Genomic DNA, 18,120 nt, shown 5'->3' with positions numbered 1-18,120 from the left:
GTTCAAGATGTAGAATGTTTAATTTTTATTCCATAACACACTGTTCTGACTATTCTGAGAATGGCCTGCAATTTTCTAAAAGCACATCTTCCAAAACTGGAAATGATTCACTGTGATCTATATGTCTGAAGTAAGCCAAAAAATTATATGCTCTCTCAATTTGGCACTTTTCAGGAGAAAAATTGAATTTTCTATAGCACTATAACAGTTTTTTTTTACAGATAATTGCAATCAAGGTACATGCTTACGGTCCATGGTCTGTGACAGAATACAATCCTAGTTATATTATGGAATAACATTGTGTAATATTCCCAGAACGTTGCAACCTCATCCTAAATAGACTTCCCTGGTATTATATTTCACTGTCTTCAGTTGGATTTTTCCCACATAAACATGTCACATTATTTTGTTTTATAGTTACTATAATCTATAAAATATGAGGTTTTTTAATGAGACTATCTTCCAATCAATAAATGCTAGTGGTTACCTGAGTAAATTCATTTCCTATGCCTAAGTCAGAAAGAGGTGTTCGGGGAGCTTTTAAAATCTAAAAAGAAGATAGAGTTCAGAAAATAATGTTCACATTGCCAAAAGTTAATTTCTGAAGGAAGCAGTTGTTTTCATAATGATAGGTACATTGATTTTAACATATAGTACTTACCTCTATTATTTGGCCTCTCTCTTTTCTAAGACTGAAAGCATTTATCTGCAGGATATTTCTTAAATAGTCCAATTATTGTAATCCAAATAGCAACCCATTTTGGAAAACCTCAAAGAGTAGATTCAAAGTGAATTCTAACATGCCTCAACTATTTAAGAAATGTCCTGAAGGTCATGTCTTGTAGATACACGTAAAAACAAGATACTAATTCACATCTGATTAGTAACCATATAATAATCTAAACATTTCAATATCCAAATAGTACATTCTATTGAGCAGATTATGAAATGCAATAAAATATGAAATCCACACTATTGTAGCATTATTTTCCATAGCTAGAATTGTAAAATACTAAAACAAAGTAACCACTTTGGTATGCAACAGTTACAAAAACCTGACTGAATATTCTGTAAAACATTTTTTGCCTTGCACAAATATGAAAAAATTTCTCTTTATTTAAAGCAAGAAATTAAGTAGTCAGCTTGAGGGCACATCATTCTGGAGAAAAATCTGTGTGGTTACTAAGAGTTGACACCACTTCCATGATACATAATAAATCAATTAAAATGCCAGGATAAAAAAAATCAATCACTGAGAGGGCTATCATACAGTTGACTGTTTCAGATCAGAAATTATCATAATAGCAAACTATATTCAGCTAAAAATATTTTGTTTTTTTTAGCCACCCATGAAAGTAGTCTTCCATGGTTGTTCAGTAAGTTTGTTTATATTCTGCCTTTATTATTTTTATAGATAACTCAAAGGTGGTGAACATAGCTAACACGCCTTCCTCCTATTTTCCCCACAACAACCCTGTGAGGTGGGTTGGGCTGAGAGGTGGTGACTGGCCCAGTCACCAGGCCTGTTTTTCATGTTTAAGGCAGGACTTGAGCTCATGGTCTCCTGCTTTTTTGCCTGCTACTTTAACCCTTAGGCCTAGGAAATAATATGTCTTTATGACAAAACTTTCTAACATAATAGAATAATATACTGTAGTGTATCTATTAATTCAGTAGACATAAGACCTAGGAACATCAGTTATAACATCTTTTTGATAAATTGTTCGTGTTATAAAGAAACACTTTTGTTAGATCACTTGTTATAAATAAACTACTATTACTTCCTTCTACAAAGAAAACTACTATAAGTTATATACTTACTGATGAAATTCTTCTTTTATTCGTGTCATCTGTAATGTCTCTAAAATAAAATGGAAAAAGAAAACTACATGAAAGCTAATATCCATTTATTACCAACAATATGTATAGGGATACGTGTATATATTAGATGTATGCATACAATAAAAATAGTTACTATTTCAAAAGGTAAAATAAAAACAGCATTTAAAACTTAAGAACAGCAATAACTGCATTACTGTATACCACATAGAGTAACAAAAACCTATCACTGTAAGCTCAACTTACTTCTCCTCATTCATCTCAGAGTATATTCTGTCCGTTTTGGAAGCCTCTGGTATCTGCAGTATTAGCAAATCAAAACACAATGGGACATTAGTCAATCAAAATACAATGTCAAAGCACAAGCTACCTTTGGGAACTTTCCAGGTTGGAAACAATATAAACACACCTTGTCATAAAATGTAAATGAGAAAATATTTTTGGTTGTCAATGACGTAGCAAACAAGACCCTGAGAGAAAACTTAAAATACTGAAACAATTACTTGAATTGAATTTTAACGCGTGATCATTTCAAGCATGGATCGATACAGTACTGGTAGTCCTCGACTTATGATCACAATTGAACCCATTTTTTTTTCTGTTAAGTGAGACATTTAAGTCAGTTTGGCCCCATTCTATGACCTTTCTTGCTACAGTTGTAAAGTGAATCCCTGCAGCCAATTAATTTAATAACCCAGTTGTTAATTGAATCTGGCTTCCTCATTGACTTTGCTTGTCAGAAGGTCACAAAAATCTGTGACCTTGGGACATAGAGTCATAAATATGAACCTGTTGCCAAGCATCTGAATTTTGATCGTGGGGACGCTGCAAAGGTTGTAACTGTGAGAACCGGTCCTAGGTCACATTTTCCACTGCCACCGTAACTTTGAACAGTCACTAAATAAACTGTTGTAACCCGAGGACTACCTGTACTTTGAATGGGATGCCTTCCAAGTGTGAACCTGAGGCCAGGGATGAACTCTCGCTGCATGACCCTTGTTCCCAGAAGGGAATCTGGAAGGCCCAGCCACTGAAAGTCTGTCTCCAGGGCGGCGGCCTTCCCCAGAAGGAAGGGACCACTAAGTAAGTACTTCTGCTTGGACCCGGACTCGCCATGGGGACTGCTTAGGGCAGGGGTAGGCAACCTTGCAAGGCGATCAAACCGGTCAGTCCTAGAGGAGATCAACCCTGACTGCTCTTTAGAAGGCCAGATCCTGAAGCTAAAACTCAAAATCCTTTGGCCACCTAATGAGAAGGAAGGACTCACTGGAGAAGAGCCTCATGCTGGGAAAGATTGAGGGCAAGAGGAGAAGGGGACGACAGAGAATGAGGTGGCTCCGGGGTAGGCAACCTTGGCTCTTTTATGACTCGTGGACTTCAACTCCCAGAATTCCTGAGCAGCATAGCTGGCTCAGGAATTCTGGGAGCTGAAGTCCACGAGTCATAAAAGAGCCAAGGTTGCCTACCCCTGAGGTGGCTGGACGGAGTCACTGAAGCAGTAGGCGTGAGCTTAACTGGACTCCAGAAGATGGTAGAGGACAGGAAGGCCTGGAAGAACGTCGTCCGTAGGGTCGCGATGGGTGGGACACGACTTCGCAGCTAAACAACAACAAGGCAACCTTGGCTCTTTTATGACTCGTGGACTTCAACTCCCAGAATTCCTGAGCCAGCCAGGCTGGCTCAGGAATTCTGGGAGTTGAAGTCCACGAGTCATAAAAGAGCCAAGGTTGCCTATCCCTGGCTTAGGGAAACATCCGAGCAGAGAAGAGACAAGCCTAGCCCTTCGGCATTTCTGCATTGGTTTGCCCGGGAGCTTCTCCCTGGCAAAAGAGGGGGCCGCGGACTCCAAAGGCAGGGAAGAGTTCCGGCGCAGGAGAAACGCAGGGTCGTGGACGGAAGCCGAGCCTGCAGAAGCTACCTACGGTCAAGCCTCCCTGACGAAGACGAGGATTCTCGCTCGGGCAGAAATGAAGCCCTCTTTCCTCCCCTCCCCACTTACAGCACGAGTCACGGCTCCTCCGCGGGCCGAAGAGGAGCAGAAATCTTCCGACAGAAAAGGGGAGGGAAAGATGGGGAGGGGGAGGTGAGGCCGTTTAGAAGTTCCTAAGAAAATGGAGTCCTCGGCGGCGGGTCTCCGGCTGCCTTCCCCCGGCTAGCCGTGAGGAAAAGTAGCTTCGCGGGAGGGCGTTGGTTCGGGAAAAGGCTCGGTTCGGACGAGACTTGGGGAAACCAGCCGCAAACCCACCTCACCTAACGCAAGAACTGGCGCTGCCCTTAAGTACCACACACTGGCTACTCAGGCCAAGGCTCCGTTCCCGCTTCAGGTGAAATTCGGGTCCCTTTTTCGCCGTCAGGATCGGTCGACTTTCCCGGTCATTGCTGCCCCTAGCTGCCAAGACTGAAGCCGCCAAGCCTTCGGATTCAAACTAACCGCCAGGCTTCGCGCATGCGCCGCCGCCGCCTTTAATGCTCCTGAAGGCTCCTTTGCATCATGGCGCTTTCCTCTTGCCGTACAACGTCGTGCTCCACCCCCACCCCACCCCCGCCAAGTGGCCACGAATGTTCTACGCCAGGGGTCTTCAAACTTGGCCCTTTTATGACTTGTGGACTTCAACTCCCAGAATTCCTGAGCCAGCATGGCTCAGCATGGAAACCTCTCCATTTCTCCTCAGCATAGCTGGGTCAGGAATTCTGGGAGTTGAAGTCCACGAGTCATAAAAGAGCCAAGGTTGCCTACCCCTGTTCTACGCCGAAGTAGTGTGTGCGGGGAGGGGGGCGGGGAGAAGGAGGAATAGCAAAAAAACAAACAAAACCCGAGCAAATAATTTTTAGAATCCGAGCGATTGTCGTATATCAGCGCAAAATTCTACGTTTTGATTTGTCGCTGCTTAGAAACGAAAGCCTATGCGTGAGGAAAAACTGAATGGGAGACAGCCATTGGTGGGAATTGATTCTTATAAGGTTGGACAGAGGCTAGGATTCCGCGACGAGGTGGCCGAGTGGTTAAGGCGATGGACTGCTAATCCATTGTGCTCTGCACGCGTGGGTTCGAATCCCATCCTCGTCGTTGTGCTTATTTATTTTTTACTGCGTCTGTTTTTTTTAGAACAACGGATCTTGTTATAGGTTTTTGATGATTGCTGTTAGTGTACAACTTAACAAAAACGAACACTGCAAATAACCCTCACCAATGCAAGTAATATAGATGAAGCTGAATACTGGAAATCAGAAATTTATTCGTTTATTTGCTTTAACGCAACTTTAAATGACTGCTTCTACACCTAAGACTCAGGGAAAATATGGACTAAATTATTCTGTTTTTCCATGACATCAATAAAGAGTCTTTTCAAAGGCTGAGAGTGTATACATTTCATCAAACTTTCAGACATGTAAATAAATTCCATATTTTTAAGAACATAGCTGATTGATTTATTGTTTTAGCCACCCAATTTAAAACAATTCTGGGCAATTTACAACAAAACTAAATGTCAAGTCACAAACATCAACCTCTAAACAGAACACATTGCAGCTTAGGGTCAACATCTTCATAAAGCTAATTAGAATTATTTCAGCGCTATGAGTGTTTCATGAGTTTCGGATTCCTTTCGAGAAAGCTCTTGCTAGTAGATCCAAGGTTCATTTTTAGTTTTAAAATACAATTCATTCTACTTGCTCCACGTCTTAACTAGCTTAAGCTAGCTAACAGAGTTTCTGTTGGGATAATTTGGTTTTTTTTTTGAGGGGGGGGAGATTGCTCAGGATCCTGGCCTGAGGGGGCAGCTGATCTTCATTGCCTTTTGAAAGCCAACATAGTCTGGATCAATTTTGGGGGGAAGGTGGGTGGGTGGACTGTTCCATTAGGAGTAGGCACATTTTCTGATCCTATCAAATGCCGTTGCTTGACTAAAGGAAACCAAGACACAGCACAACTGCTGAGAGCTGAGGGGTGGCCACTCCCATTCTGAACCTTTCAGAGGTGAACAGAAATGCAATCACTGCTACCTTACTTCTACACACGTAAGTCCCAATCTTTACTTAAAGGATCATATAGTGTAATCCGTTCCCCCCAGAATCCTTTGAAATTGCAACTAAACCACTTTCTCCAAAAAGGGGATGTTAGGAATTGGACGATTATCCAGTATCCTCTGTCATCAAGGGTGCCTTTTCATTCAAGGACAAATTAACCACTTGCTGGCCCAACTCCCAACAACACTTCTCGGGCAGGCCTAACAGAGCAGGATGGACATGGAATCGACGGTACAAGTAGCTGAGTTTACAATTCAAAGGAGACTGTTTAGGGCCTTGGAATAAACACCTCCTAGATAATATATCCAGATCGTGGCTCACTCAGTCAAGTGCATAGAATCTAGAGTCAGAATCCAACTTCAGAACAGATCTGAGCAACCTTGTCAGAAGTTGCCTTGAATGCTGCTGCAGATGAATAGACCCGAAGATGGCCCTCAATTTTTTTTTCTCCCTAGGAGGATATGGCCCACCCAGAACAGAGCCAATTTTCTGTGATAAGAGCAGAAAAGTAGTAACTTTTCCCCACTATTATCGCCACAGCGAATGGACTATGAAAGAGGGAATCTTGGAGCCTGACCATTCTATAAACCTGTAAAGTTTGTTAAAATACTGTAACATACAACATCCTTGTTGGAAGTATAAAATGCATTCATTCACATTCATTTCCCTGTTTTTTCCCCACAGACTAAAAAGTATCTTCAATAATCTATTAGGGTTCCCCAAACTGTCCAGCTTTGCAGACTGGTGGTGTGTGTGTGTGGGGGGGGGGAGTGGATGGTTCCATGCAAGCAGCTGGCAAGCACATGCAAGCCCACCACTTGCGCAAATGGAGCGCATATTCACCCACTGCTTGTGCAAGTGGTGATATGCGCACGCACTCGCTCACCTGCTGCTTCTGCAGCCCAGTTCTGAATGGCTCATGGCCCAGTAGTGGGCTGTAGCCCAGCGGTTGGGGACCCCTGATCTATTAGTATCACTTATTAATCTGCATTATATACTTAGAAAAATATTCGATTTGAGTATTTCTAACAAGTGATTATATTCCGTAAGATACTACGAACAAATGTATAATACATCGTACTTTTGTAAATGATAGCCTGACCTGAAACTTACTTTTGAACTTGTGTATTCCCAATTTTTCTATCTTGTGAAATTCATGCCAAAGTCAGAAATTACTAGCTAATAATAATAATAATAAAGTTGGAAGGGACCTTGGAGGTCATCTAGTCCAACCCCTTGCTCAGGCAGGAAACCCTATACCATTTCAGACAAATGGCTGTCCAGTCTCTTCTTAAAAACTTCCAGTTTACACGATTTTTTCCCTATACTTACCTTCATACTTGCCAGAGCTGAATGTTATTTCTAGCCATCCAGAGATTTTCAGCTTGCCTTCAGTTTTACTGAACTGAATCAATTACATATCTTAACTCCATTTTTGCCATGTCATTATATATGAAAGTGATCACAGCCACTCATACGAATATAAATCTGCGTGGGATTCCTGGTTTTCTGTTGGAATGGTCAGACTGAGTAGAACACTTGTGAAAAATATTGTGAAAAATATCTCACATTGTGTTTCTCCTGTTGAAGTGAGGGTCCATATTTACACTTTTTGCCTGCAGAGCAGAGTGCATTTTTCAAACATTTGGCATACTCTAATAATTCCATTACTCAAAATATATTAAACAAAATTGGTAATTAACTGGCTGGCATTTCCCGCATTCAACAGGAAATATTTGTCACTGGGAAAATATGATTCCTCTAACCCTAACTTTTCACAGGTATTACAACTGTCTACTCCATTTTGTTCAGGGCTGGAATTCAGCTCTCCCATTATCCATGCTTCAGATATTTTAAATGTCAACTTTGCACAAGTAATGAGCAACAGATGTTTTTAATGTGTGTATTTATTGGAAAGAGCTCAGTTTCATCAGCTTTTTGGAACCAATGATTGCTCCTAGGAAACTGGAACAGCTTTATTATTACACAGCTTTTTAAAAGCAATGAAATAGGCAGTACAAGCTCCCCATAAGACACATTAACTATGATTGCAGCTGTTTAATGAGCCCTTTTATTAAGTTAATTTATTGGAGACGCTATGCAGCTCTATTAAGGAACAGAGCAGCTGAGCTGCAGTTATCATAAAATAGATGAGAGTACAGAAATACATAGTGTTGAAATAGAGGCCCAACTGGTTGTGAGGACCCTAAAGATGGGAAGCAGAGCATGGGCTATTTCAGGGGTGGGGAGAGGCCTGGGATGGTCCTGTACTAGTCCCTCAAGGGTCATCCCTGAGGCATCCCATGCACACTTAACGACCTGCACATTCGTTTCACGAATGCACTGGGGTGAGCAAGGATGGAGCTCATTTATCCCGACTCCAATTGTACCATAATGGGTAGGTTCCAATATTGTTGTACGGTAACTTATGGATTACTTGTATATTCTTACTTGGTAAGAAATATTGCTTCTCCAAATTATTTCATTTTCTTGCGATAAAAAGAAAATTTTGCAACAGTTTCTTCACACATACCGACTCTTCTTCCATTCCATTTCCGGAAAGTTTCTCACCCGCTCTTCACTTAATAAAATAAGATTCAAGTCTCTTCCCAATCATCCTGGGCCCAAGCAGGCATTTTGGAACAATATTCAAATTCCATTCCTTTATAGCGTAAGGCATGGAGATACATCACTAACTCTTTGGGTGATGGATCAGGCCTTACCATTTTGCATTCTTCACATAATGGGTCCACCTCATTGTGGAACTCGGTTAAACACATTTCTCTACTTTCAGTTTTGTGTTCATTTGCTTGAGGGCCAGAATTCAGAGAAAGCATCTTTTCTTTCTCTTCTGATTCTGCAATGTTGTCAGAACGATCAATTGCGGTAGAGACCTGCAGAGGCTGAGTTCTATTTTCTGGAGTTTCCTGCTTTTTATTTCCTAAAACTGTTTTCAGGTCCTCCTCAACAACGTCCAAGATTCCCAGACTCTCTTTTGAGACATATTCTTCCGCAAAAGACTGAAGCAATTCGTCATCAGTTTTATTAACACTGCCTCCTTTACCCTTTTCAGGGCCCCATATTTCATTATTGTAGATAGGATCATTGACAATCGGGTACCCCAAAAATTGTAGATGGACACGGATCTGATGGGTACGGCCAGTATATGGGAAACACTTTACCACACTAGTCTTGCCGTTGTAACTGAGCCGCTGGAAGATAGTTTTACATGGCTTGCCTTTGGGATCCACTCGACACAAACCCATTTTGTAAGACACAGACAAGATAGGCTCTTCACAGATCACTTCATTTTCTGGAAACTCTCCAACCACACGACATACATATTCTTTCTCCAGCTATTAGAATTGGGGAAAGAAAAAAATAATAATTTGAATGTAGAATGTAGAAGGAATGTGTATTTCAGAGCATCATTTATGCAGGTATGCAGTTATATGGCCATCTACCTCACAACAGTGTATCTGGATGGTGTATAAAAATTAATATCCAACAATTAAAAATGACTGCTTGAGCAATGACACCTTCCATTCATAAAAATCCTATCAATAGGGCTAGTCCAGGGGTAGGCAACCTCGGCTCTTTTATGACTCATGGACTTCAACTCCCAGAATGCCTGAGTCAGCCACGCTGAGGGGAAAGGGAGAGGTTTCCAAGCTGAGCCATGCTGGCTCAGGAATTCTGGGAGTTGAAGTCCATGAGTCATAAAAGAGCCGAGGTTGCCTACAGTGTATCTGGATGGTGTATAAAAATTAATATCCAACAATTAAAAATGACTGCTTGAGCAATGACACCTTCCATTCATAAAAATCCTATCAATAGGGCTAGTCCAGGGGTAGGCAACCTCGGCTCTTTTATGACTCATGGACTTCAACTCCCAGAATGCCTGAGTCAGCCACGCTGAGGGGAAAGGGAGAGGTTTCCAAGCTGAGCCATGCTGGCTCAGGAATTCTGGAAGTCCATGAGTCATAAAAGAGCCGAGGTTGCCTACCCCTGGGCTAGTCCAATATCCCTGCTCGAATGTCTAGGGAACCAGCTTGGTCTTTAGAGCCCAAAGGTTAAGAGCCATCTGAATCTACAAGGGAGAAACTGTTTGACATCTAGTTAATCTACTAACCATGTTCTGTATTGAGGCTAAAAGTGTATCAACATTACGGTGGAGAGGAAGCAAGCTTGAAGCACCTTCAATTGGCTTTAAAGCACCTCAGAAACTAGAGACTGATATTCGTTTACTAGCTAAGGAAACATTTAAATTGCCAGAACTTGTTAAATTTACAGCTCATCTACCAAAGAATGCATGGTATCAGATATATGGCTTCTTAGCCATTTCCAGATTTTTTTTTGTGCCTTTAGTTCAGTGTTGACTCCTGGCAATTTCCTGGACTGGTCACTGCAATTTTCCTGGAAAGATTCCAGATGTGAGTTATCTTGCCTGGTATCTAGAGTTGAGCGTGAATGACTGATCCAAAGTCAACTATTTGGCTTGGATGTAACACAGGACTAGAATTCATGGTTCCAGTTTCTGGCCTGATGCCTTAATCACTACCCCAAACAGGATCTCCTCAGGAATGTACCAAACACATATAGAGGTTGAAGTTCTCGTCCTGGAAGTCCTATTAGAATTTTTGTTTGGGTAATGAGGTTCACTGAGCATGCACTGAATCTCTCTCAGATTAACCTTCTTGCACTCTTACTCTAAAGATGGTGGTTAAATCTGTATATCACACAGATGCTGTTGGAGAAGTATATTACAAATATCAAGATATCATTAACAAAAGCAATTTGACCTGTCGTTGTCGAACTTGTTCATCAATTCTCTTGGACACTTCTGCAGACTTGGCAAAGATGAGGACACCTGATGTCAGGCGATCAAGCCGATGAACAGTATGCAGCTCTTTCAAGTTATGCTCTTTGCCCAAAATGAAAATGACAGTGTTGTGCCGAAATCCACCACAAGGGTGAACAGGTAAAGAAGAGGGCTTGTCTACAACCACAACTTCATCATTGTCCTCTATAAACTCTATTGTTTGTGCTGTAACTGGAGGTTCATGGCGATGTATGGTATTCTCCAGAAAGTCATTATTCTGCAAACAAAACAATTATTATACATTAGTTTAGCTAAATATTTTTTGAAACAGTTAGTATGCAAAGTATGGTCATAGCTTTTCATATCATTTTTCAAAGGAACTACCTGAAAATAATACCAGTATGTCTGCATTCAGAGACTGAACTCTAACAATTAAGTGGCACTGATTTTTAATCTAGTAAACATAAACTATCATCAAATTGTAGACCACAATCCTTTGTATGAAATCAGCCGACACTGAATCATTCTTGAGATGCAAAAACCAAACCTAAAGCACAGATCCTTGTACTTTCACATGGAACAAAAGTTACATTGCAAATGGCAGCTGTCCTCCCAGAATGAGTCATGACACATCTGTAACAGTTTGGGGCCTCGCTGTGGTGCAAACCACGGAACACTGATGGGCTATTTTTGCACACCTGATTCTATGATATATGCACACATATTCAAATATCCGTCACTGCAAAACTTACAGGCTAGGTCAGGGGTAGGCAACCTCGGCTCTTTTATGACTCATGGACTTCAACTCCCAGAATTCCTGAGCCAGCCAAAGAGCGAGAAGAGGTGGCACTATATATTCATCAACAGCTGGGCCGATGGATTTTGTTCTCTGCCACCGGTTATAGCGCTAGTCAAGTGACACTATCACATGTCTTTAATAAAGCTTGCACTATATCACCAGCTTTAATCATATCTTTGTCACATATTTCTTGCTAATGCAGTAGTAAGGGCAGTAAAAGTTGGTTTAGGTTCATTTGGGTCACTGTGCTGCAAGTGCGAATAAAGCCCACTTTTAATTCAGATTAACCTATTCAAATTAGGATGTCTGGAGCACACTAACAACAGACCGGATAATCCAGGTGTAGGCAACCTCGGCTCTTTTATGACTCATGGACTTCAACTCCAAGCTGGCTCAGGAATTCTGGGAGTGGAAGTCCATGAGTCATAAAAGAGCCGAGGTTGCCTACCCCTGGGCTAGGTGCTTGTAAAAAAAAAAGGTCTATATTGAAAAGGGGAGGGGAAGGAGAGACTACCAAGACCAGAAAGCGCTGGCTAAGGGACTTGCCCGATACCTTCGCAAACCTGACTTGGCTTTTTTTCTCGCTGCGTGGACCGCAATTCTCCCACCGGACGCTCGCCGCGTGGGCTGGGTCCAAGGCAGGAGCTTTCGGCATTTCGCCTGACGCCCGGCTTCCTCACCTGGAGTACGACGCTGAGGTCTTTCAAGGGGTGTTTGTTGAGCAGCAGACGTCCGGCTTTGGCTGCGGCCAGATAGTACTCGATGGGCCGACCCCGGAACTCGGAGTGGAAGACGTCCAGAAGCGTCTTTCCCACCCAGCGCCCCTTGCAGTAAGTACTGTAGTCGAAGTAGTACGGGCGCACCTTGCGAAGTCCACCTTCGAAGTAGTAACTCGTTTCGGCGAAGTGGGCCTCTCCGAAGCTGACGCCGGTATTCCGCTTCTTTGGCGGCGGCACGTACCGCTTCTCACCCTCTACGAGCGGCCCCGGCCGCTTCCCCTGCCCCTTGGACAGCCGCCTCTTCTTCGCCAGCGGAGGACAGCCTTCCCGCTCTTTAGGCTCGGCGATCGGCTTCCCCTCCATGGGTCTGCCGGGCACAAGGTCGGCTGGAAGACCCAAGGAAGCGCGCTCCGCCTTCGGCCGGGTTAAGAATAAACGGAGCAACGATCTCCAAAGCGGCGCGGGTCGCATGCAGGGGAATGTAGGCGGACAGCCAACCACGTGGCGTTGCCGAGCCCCGCCCGCGCGTGACCGCGTAACCTTTACCCAATCACGTTATTCTATGTCTCTGACGGATAAAGTAAGCGACGGAACGAACGTGCTGTCTGCTACAAATGCGGCAGTGATTACGGAAGGCCGCGCGTTTTGTTTTGCTGAACTCTGGAGGACCAAGCAGAGCAACGCTTGGGGCATGTTTCCAATGACTGGATTGAAGCGATTATCCCAGGGGTAGGCAACCTTGGCTCTTTTATGACTCATGGACTTCAACTCCCAGAATTCCTGAGTCAGCTATGCTGACTCAGGAATTCTGGGAGTTGAAGTCCATGAGTCATAAAAGAGCCGAGGTTGCCTGTCTTGTTGTCTTGTTAGTTGCGAAGTCGTGTCCGACCCATCGCGACCCTATGGACAATGTTCCTCCAGGCCTTCCTGTCCTCTACCATCTTCTGGAGTCCATTTAAGCTCACGCCTACTGCTTCAGTGACTCCATCCAGCCACCTCATTCTCTGTCGTCCCCTTCTTCTATTGCCCTCAATCTTTCCCAGCATTAGGCTCTTCTCCAGTGAATCCTTCCTTCTCATTAGGTGGCCAAAGTATTTGAGTTTTAGCTTCAGGATCTGGCCTTCTAAAGAGCAGTCAGGGTTGGTCTCCTCTAGGACTGACCGGTTTGAACTCCTTGCAGTCCAAGGGACTCGCAGGAGTCTTCTCCAGCACCATAGTTCAAAGGCTTCAATTCTTTGGCGCTCAGCCTTTCTTATGGTCCAGCTTTCACTGCCATACATTGCAACTGGGAAGACCATCACCTTGACTATATGAGGTTGCCTACACCTGGATTATCCGGTCTGTTGTTAGTGTGCTCCAGACATCCTAACTTGAATAGGTTAATCTGAATTAAAAGTGGGCTTTATTCGCACTTGCAGCACAGTGGCCCAAATGAACCTAAACCGACTTTTACTGCCCTTACTACTGCATTAGCAAGAAATATGTGGCAAAGATACGATTAAAGCTGGTGATATAGTGCAAGCTTTATTAAAGTCATGTGATAGTCTCACTTGACTAGCGCTATAACCGGTGGCAGAGAACAAAATCCATCGGCCCAGCTGTTGATGAATATATAGTGCCACCTCTTCTCGCTCTTTTTAATATAATTTTTATTGACAATAATACTAAAGGAGAAAAAGAAGTAAAAAATGAGACTAAAAGCTAAGACATGCATAAAGGAAAAAAAAATAAGAGGAAGGTAGAAAAATAGAAAAAAAGATATCAAAAATAAAAACTGGCTTCCAATCTTCACAGCATTATATTTTAAGCTCTCTAAGGTTACCTCGTGACTGTAGTGTATCCTTTCAGAATAATACATGCTCATTTTTTCTTTATGCAAAAAAACCACTAAGGTTTTGAATCACTAATAAATATAAACATTGTCTTTTTCCTAATCAGACAAATTTAGCTTTTCCAGAAAGTTCTGTCATCTTTAACCATTCCTCCATTGTAGGTATTGCTAAATTTTCCAGCTTTTTTTTACACATCCACCAAACATGATAAAATGACAATAAAAGGTCAATGATATAACCTTGCAAGACCTGGGGAAGATGGCTCCACATGGCCAGCATCTTCCTTATGAACATGAAGTGCTGTCATTTTATGCATCAGCACTCAAAACCTGTCAAATGATGGGCTCTGGTTTGTGCTTGGGACTCAGAAATACAGACTAATTTCCTTTATTAGTCTCTCACTTGATGCATAGATGTTCCACTTCTACCATTCCCATTCCTTTTTATCTTTTATAACCTTGTATGTTTCATACAATATTTTATATGGCTCTTACATAAGTGTTAATAGCTTGCAATGATCATATTTTTATGTTTCTTCTAACAACCTCATCTCTATATGTTGGGACTATAACAATAATAAAGCTTTATGATTTGCTGTATTGGAAACTAATGTAAAGGAAGTAAGTGGTAAAGAGAATGAATTAACCAATGAAATGAATAAGGAATCACTTTATGTAATATTTACAAAAGTAGTGAATGAAGTGTTCTGATGAAGGCTAATTTTACACACATACATACAAACACACTGAATGTTGTGATAATTGATTAAGGTGCTGGACTAAGAATAGGGAGATCTAGGTTCTAGTCTTTCCCATGAAAAATGATAACAATATGTTTTTTTGAAGAAATGAATGTTTATTGAAATAAAATAGCTGTGCACAGGAGCATATATCTGTCCACTTTGTTATATAGAAATGAGAGTTGGGAATGTTGTAACAGTAAATTGAATGAACTGAATAGGAAAGTATATGTAGTAAAATGAGGGATGCAGGTTAAGAATGAATAAATGAAAGTGGATTGAATTCAAAATTGAGTGGCATAAAAGGAATTTATTGAGGTGGTTAGTTTCTACAGAAAATGAATGAGGATTCTGATGGAAAACAATATAGATAAAGAATGACTGGGTTGAGAGGAAGACAAAGTGTGAAAGAATTGTGAACAACAAAAGGCAATGTGTGTAGTGTTGTATGGGCATAGTAGTATTGGAAGAAAAAACTGGTTCATGTCTCAGTCGGGGCGGAGGCTAAATCATATGAGGAATGGTTGCTGGAATTGGGTATGTCTAGTTTAATGAAGAGGACGAGGGGGGACATGATAGCAGTGTTCCAATATCTCAGGGGCTGCCACAGAGAAGAGGGAGTGAAGTTATTCTCCAGAGCGCCTGAAGGCAGGACAAGAAGCAACGGATGGAAACTAATCAAGGAGAGAAGCAACCTAGAACTAAGGAGAGACTTCCTGACAGAACAATTAAGCAGTGGAACAATCTGCCTTCAGAATGCGCCAACACTGGAAGTTTTTAAGAAGAGACTGGACAGCCATTTGTCTGAAATTGTATAGGGTTTCCTGTCCAAGCAGGGGGTTGGACTAGATGACCTCCAAGGACATCCAACTTCTTCTTCTTCTTCATCATCATATTATTATTTTTATTATTTTTTATTATTTTTATATTATTATTATTATTATTATTATTATTATTATTATTATTATTATTATTATTATTATTATTATTATTATTATTATTATTATTATTATTGTGTTTCTGGGGTGGCTGACAAAATTACCTGATGAGTACGTGAATTTTTATACCATATGTGTATGAAGATATGTCAGATTGTTGCTCTCTCTTTTGTAAGGTGTTATGTCCTGTCTTTGAAGGTAGATCGGGATATAAATTCTAAGAGTCTTTCTTCCTGGCTAGGCAGAGGTGTAAGAGTATGGACACAGGTGTTAAAACTGCCATGCCTTTTAAATGTTGATTCCAGGACTGCCTGTCAGCCTGTCAGCATTTTATTGCCTTTAAGAAATGATTGTATTTTATTAGTTATTAGTAAAGATGGGTTTCTCTGACTTCAGATCATAAGGCTGTTAAAAAGGGGGGGGGGAAGAGAGAAACTTCTATCATTAGAACTAAAAATAGTTCGTAAGAAAAGAAAGATATAGAAGAGTACAGAGGATGGTATTATATAAACCAAATTCAGCGATATTTCTTTTTCCATTATTTCTTACTTCTTTTCTGTTTTCCACAGTATTGTTGCTTGTCCTGAAAGGGTATAACATGATACATATAAGGTATGTAGAATTAAGGTATGTCTGGACAGATTGTGAACAGAATTTATTGTCAATATCATAACTGAGATTGCAGTCACATTATACAAAAATCTGTTTCATTCCCTACTCCCATTTTTCCTTTCTACAGTCTATGGGTGAAAAAAAATACCTAATTCTTTCTTGTCAAAGAATTGGGAATACAGAAATACTAGAATTTATTTATATCTACACAGAATCATAGAAGGAGCCATTTAGCTCATCAAGTTCATTAAGTATAGTTATTCACTTTTGGTCAGGACTTGTTTTGCTGTATCTAAAACCAAATTCAATATAATCAAGCAAGATTGTTACTGTTTTCTGCATTAACAGGATGTATGAAAAATACTTTCCAAATATTAAATCACAAATAAAACATTTCTTATCATATTTATAAAAGTCACAGAAAGCGGCTCCACTGTTTATTCTACATTGGTACAAACAAGATTTATTGATAATTGTGAAATGTGTTGTTATTCCTGAATCAACCAATTTGCCTTGCTTTGTTTCCAAATTCCATCCAAGTTCTTAAAAGTACAGGTCAAATGTTACTTTCAAAGAGGATAAATGAGCATTCATATATACTGTACTGCAAATATCAATTTTTCCAATTACAGTTCATAGATTTTCAAAAGGTCCTTTATAAGCTATTTAAATCTTTCAAAGTTCACCCCTAGAGAAAAAGAAATAATTGACTTTTATTATATCAGACATTCATTCTTTCTTCCTAAAACCCAATGCTAATATTTGGTTGTGTCACTAAAAATACTACTAAAAGTGGCTGTTTAGAGTTATATAAGTAATCAGAATACTGAAGATTCTGAGTAGTAAATTAATACTAAATCATGCTTTCCAGTTTTAGATTGAACAATTAATTGTGATTAGAGCATAAATAAGGAAGAATGGAAGGAGGGGCAAAGCAGGAACTCTAACTCTTTTGTTTTGCTTTCCAGCTACAAACTGATTTTATCATTGTTAATTTTAATTCAAAGAAGTGTATAGGAATAACTGTTAAATTTTGGAGTTACAATACGCATAATAAAACCCTTTAGAACTATTAAACCAAAGTATATGTAAATTCGCACTTATAAATACACCTGCAATCCAGTCACATGGATGGTTTTGGGAAAGCAAGTTCCATGAAGCTTAATAGAACTTAACTTGCAGTTTCCATGCACTCATAGCATTAAATGTTGGAAAATTAAAACTGTAACATATCCAGAAAGATACAAAGAGATTCTGAAATCATTATCTGGAGTAACATTTTTAAATAGTGGTTTTGGCAAAATTGTAATGAGCTCAAACTCCAAAATTTCATTTTGTTTTCTAAGATAGTCATTCCTTGTCTGCTTAAGCGAAGATAATTCTAGTTTCTATAGTGGTCTTCTTAGAGACACCACTCTCATATTAGTAGCTTTACTTTGCCTAGCAAAAGCCAACTAGGACACCAATTCACTATTCTGCGGTAACTTTACAAAAGAAAAAAAATGTTTTAATATTTTACCGAGGCCATTGTTTTTCTTTGTCTGTCAGAGGAACATATATCACACCCATCAGCTGCTTTTTCACAATCTCGCCATCCATAGTTTTGTCAAATTGCATCATAACCTGGTTTTCATTTTCTGGCCCTACTGGCAAAATCAGTCGTCCTCCAGGTTTCAGTTCATTCAGCAACTGGTAATACAGAAAAATTATCAGTAAATATGGCAAGGCAAATTAAAGACTATATATATAGTCTCTCTCTCTCTGTGTGTGTCTCTGTCTCTGTGTCTCAAAGTG

The 18,120-nt window shown here is 40.6% G+C and overlaps 3 protein-coding genes across 7 annotated transcripts in view; all 3 read right to left on the bottom strand.

Moving 5' to 3' along the window:
• KNL1 (kinetochore scaffold 1) overlaps positions 1-2,955 on the bottom strand; it is a gene marked incomplete at its 5' end in the record, with an annotated part of 39,942 nt that extends 36,987 nt beyond the window's left edge. The window contains 4 exons of the mRNA XM_083349672.1: positions 488-547; positions 1,822-1,861; positions 2,086-2,138; positions 2,767-2,955. Coding sequence (XP_083205798.1) covers positions 488-547; positions 1,822-1,861; positions 2,086-2,138; positions 2,767-2,955 — 342 coding nt within the window. The remainder of the gene's footprint in view (positions 1-487; positions 548-1,821; positions 1,862-2,085; positions 2,139-2,766) is intronic.
• Positions 2,956-7,715: 4,760 nt separating this feature from the next.
• RPUSD2 (RNA pseudouridine synthase domain containing 2) lies at positions 7,716-12,676 on the bottom strand (the record flags this gene model as incomplete). Its single annotated transcript, XM_083358037.1, has 3 exons — positions 7,716-9,221; positions 10,668-10,964; positions 12,167-12,676. 3 exons carry the CDS (start codon positions 12,674-12,676, stop codon positions 8,463-8,465), a joined length of 1,566 nt encoding a protein of 521 aa, XP_083214163.1. The 3' UTR covers positions 7,716-8,462.
• A 2,195-nt stretch (positions 12,677-14,871) lies between these two features.
• Positions 14,872-18,120, bottom strand: part of LOC310632302 (protein-L-isoaspartate(D-aspartate) O-methyltransferase-like) — a gene marked incomplete at its 3' end in the record, with an annotated part of 15,339 nt that continues 12,090 nt past the window's right edge. For 3 of the 5 annotated variants that reach the window (XM_083349406.1, XM_083349407.1, XM_083349408.1), the window contains exons 8-9: positions 17,846-18,015; positions 14,872-16,297 (exon numbers count right to left, since the gene is read on the bottom strand). In XM_083349406.1, the coding sequence (XP_083205532.1) occupies positions 16,165-16,297; positions 17,846-18,015 (303 nt within the window). Of the gene's footprint in view, positions 16,298-16,354; positions 17,015-17,841; positions 18,016-18,120 lie in introns of those variants that run through there. The other 2 variants (XM_083349409.1, XM_083349410.1) reach the window with 2 other exon arrangements.

The sequence above is a fragment of the Vipera ursinii genome, assembly GCF_947247035.1.
Source record: "Vipera ursinii genome assembly, chromosome: 1".
Classification (NCBI taxonomy): domain Eukaryota; kingdom Metazoa; phylum Chordata; class Lepidosauria; order Squamata; family Viperidae; genus Vipera; species Vipera ursinii.
Note: the sequence above shows the minus strand (reverse complement) of the source record. Positions and strands in the feature narration are given on the sequence as shown.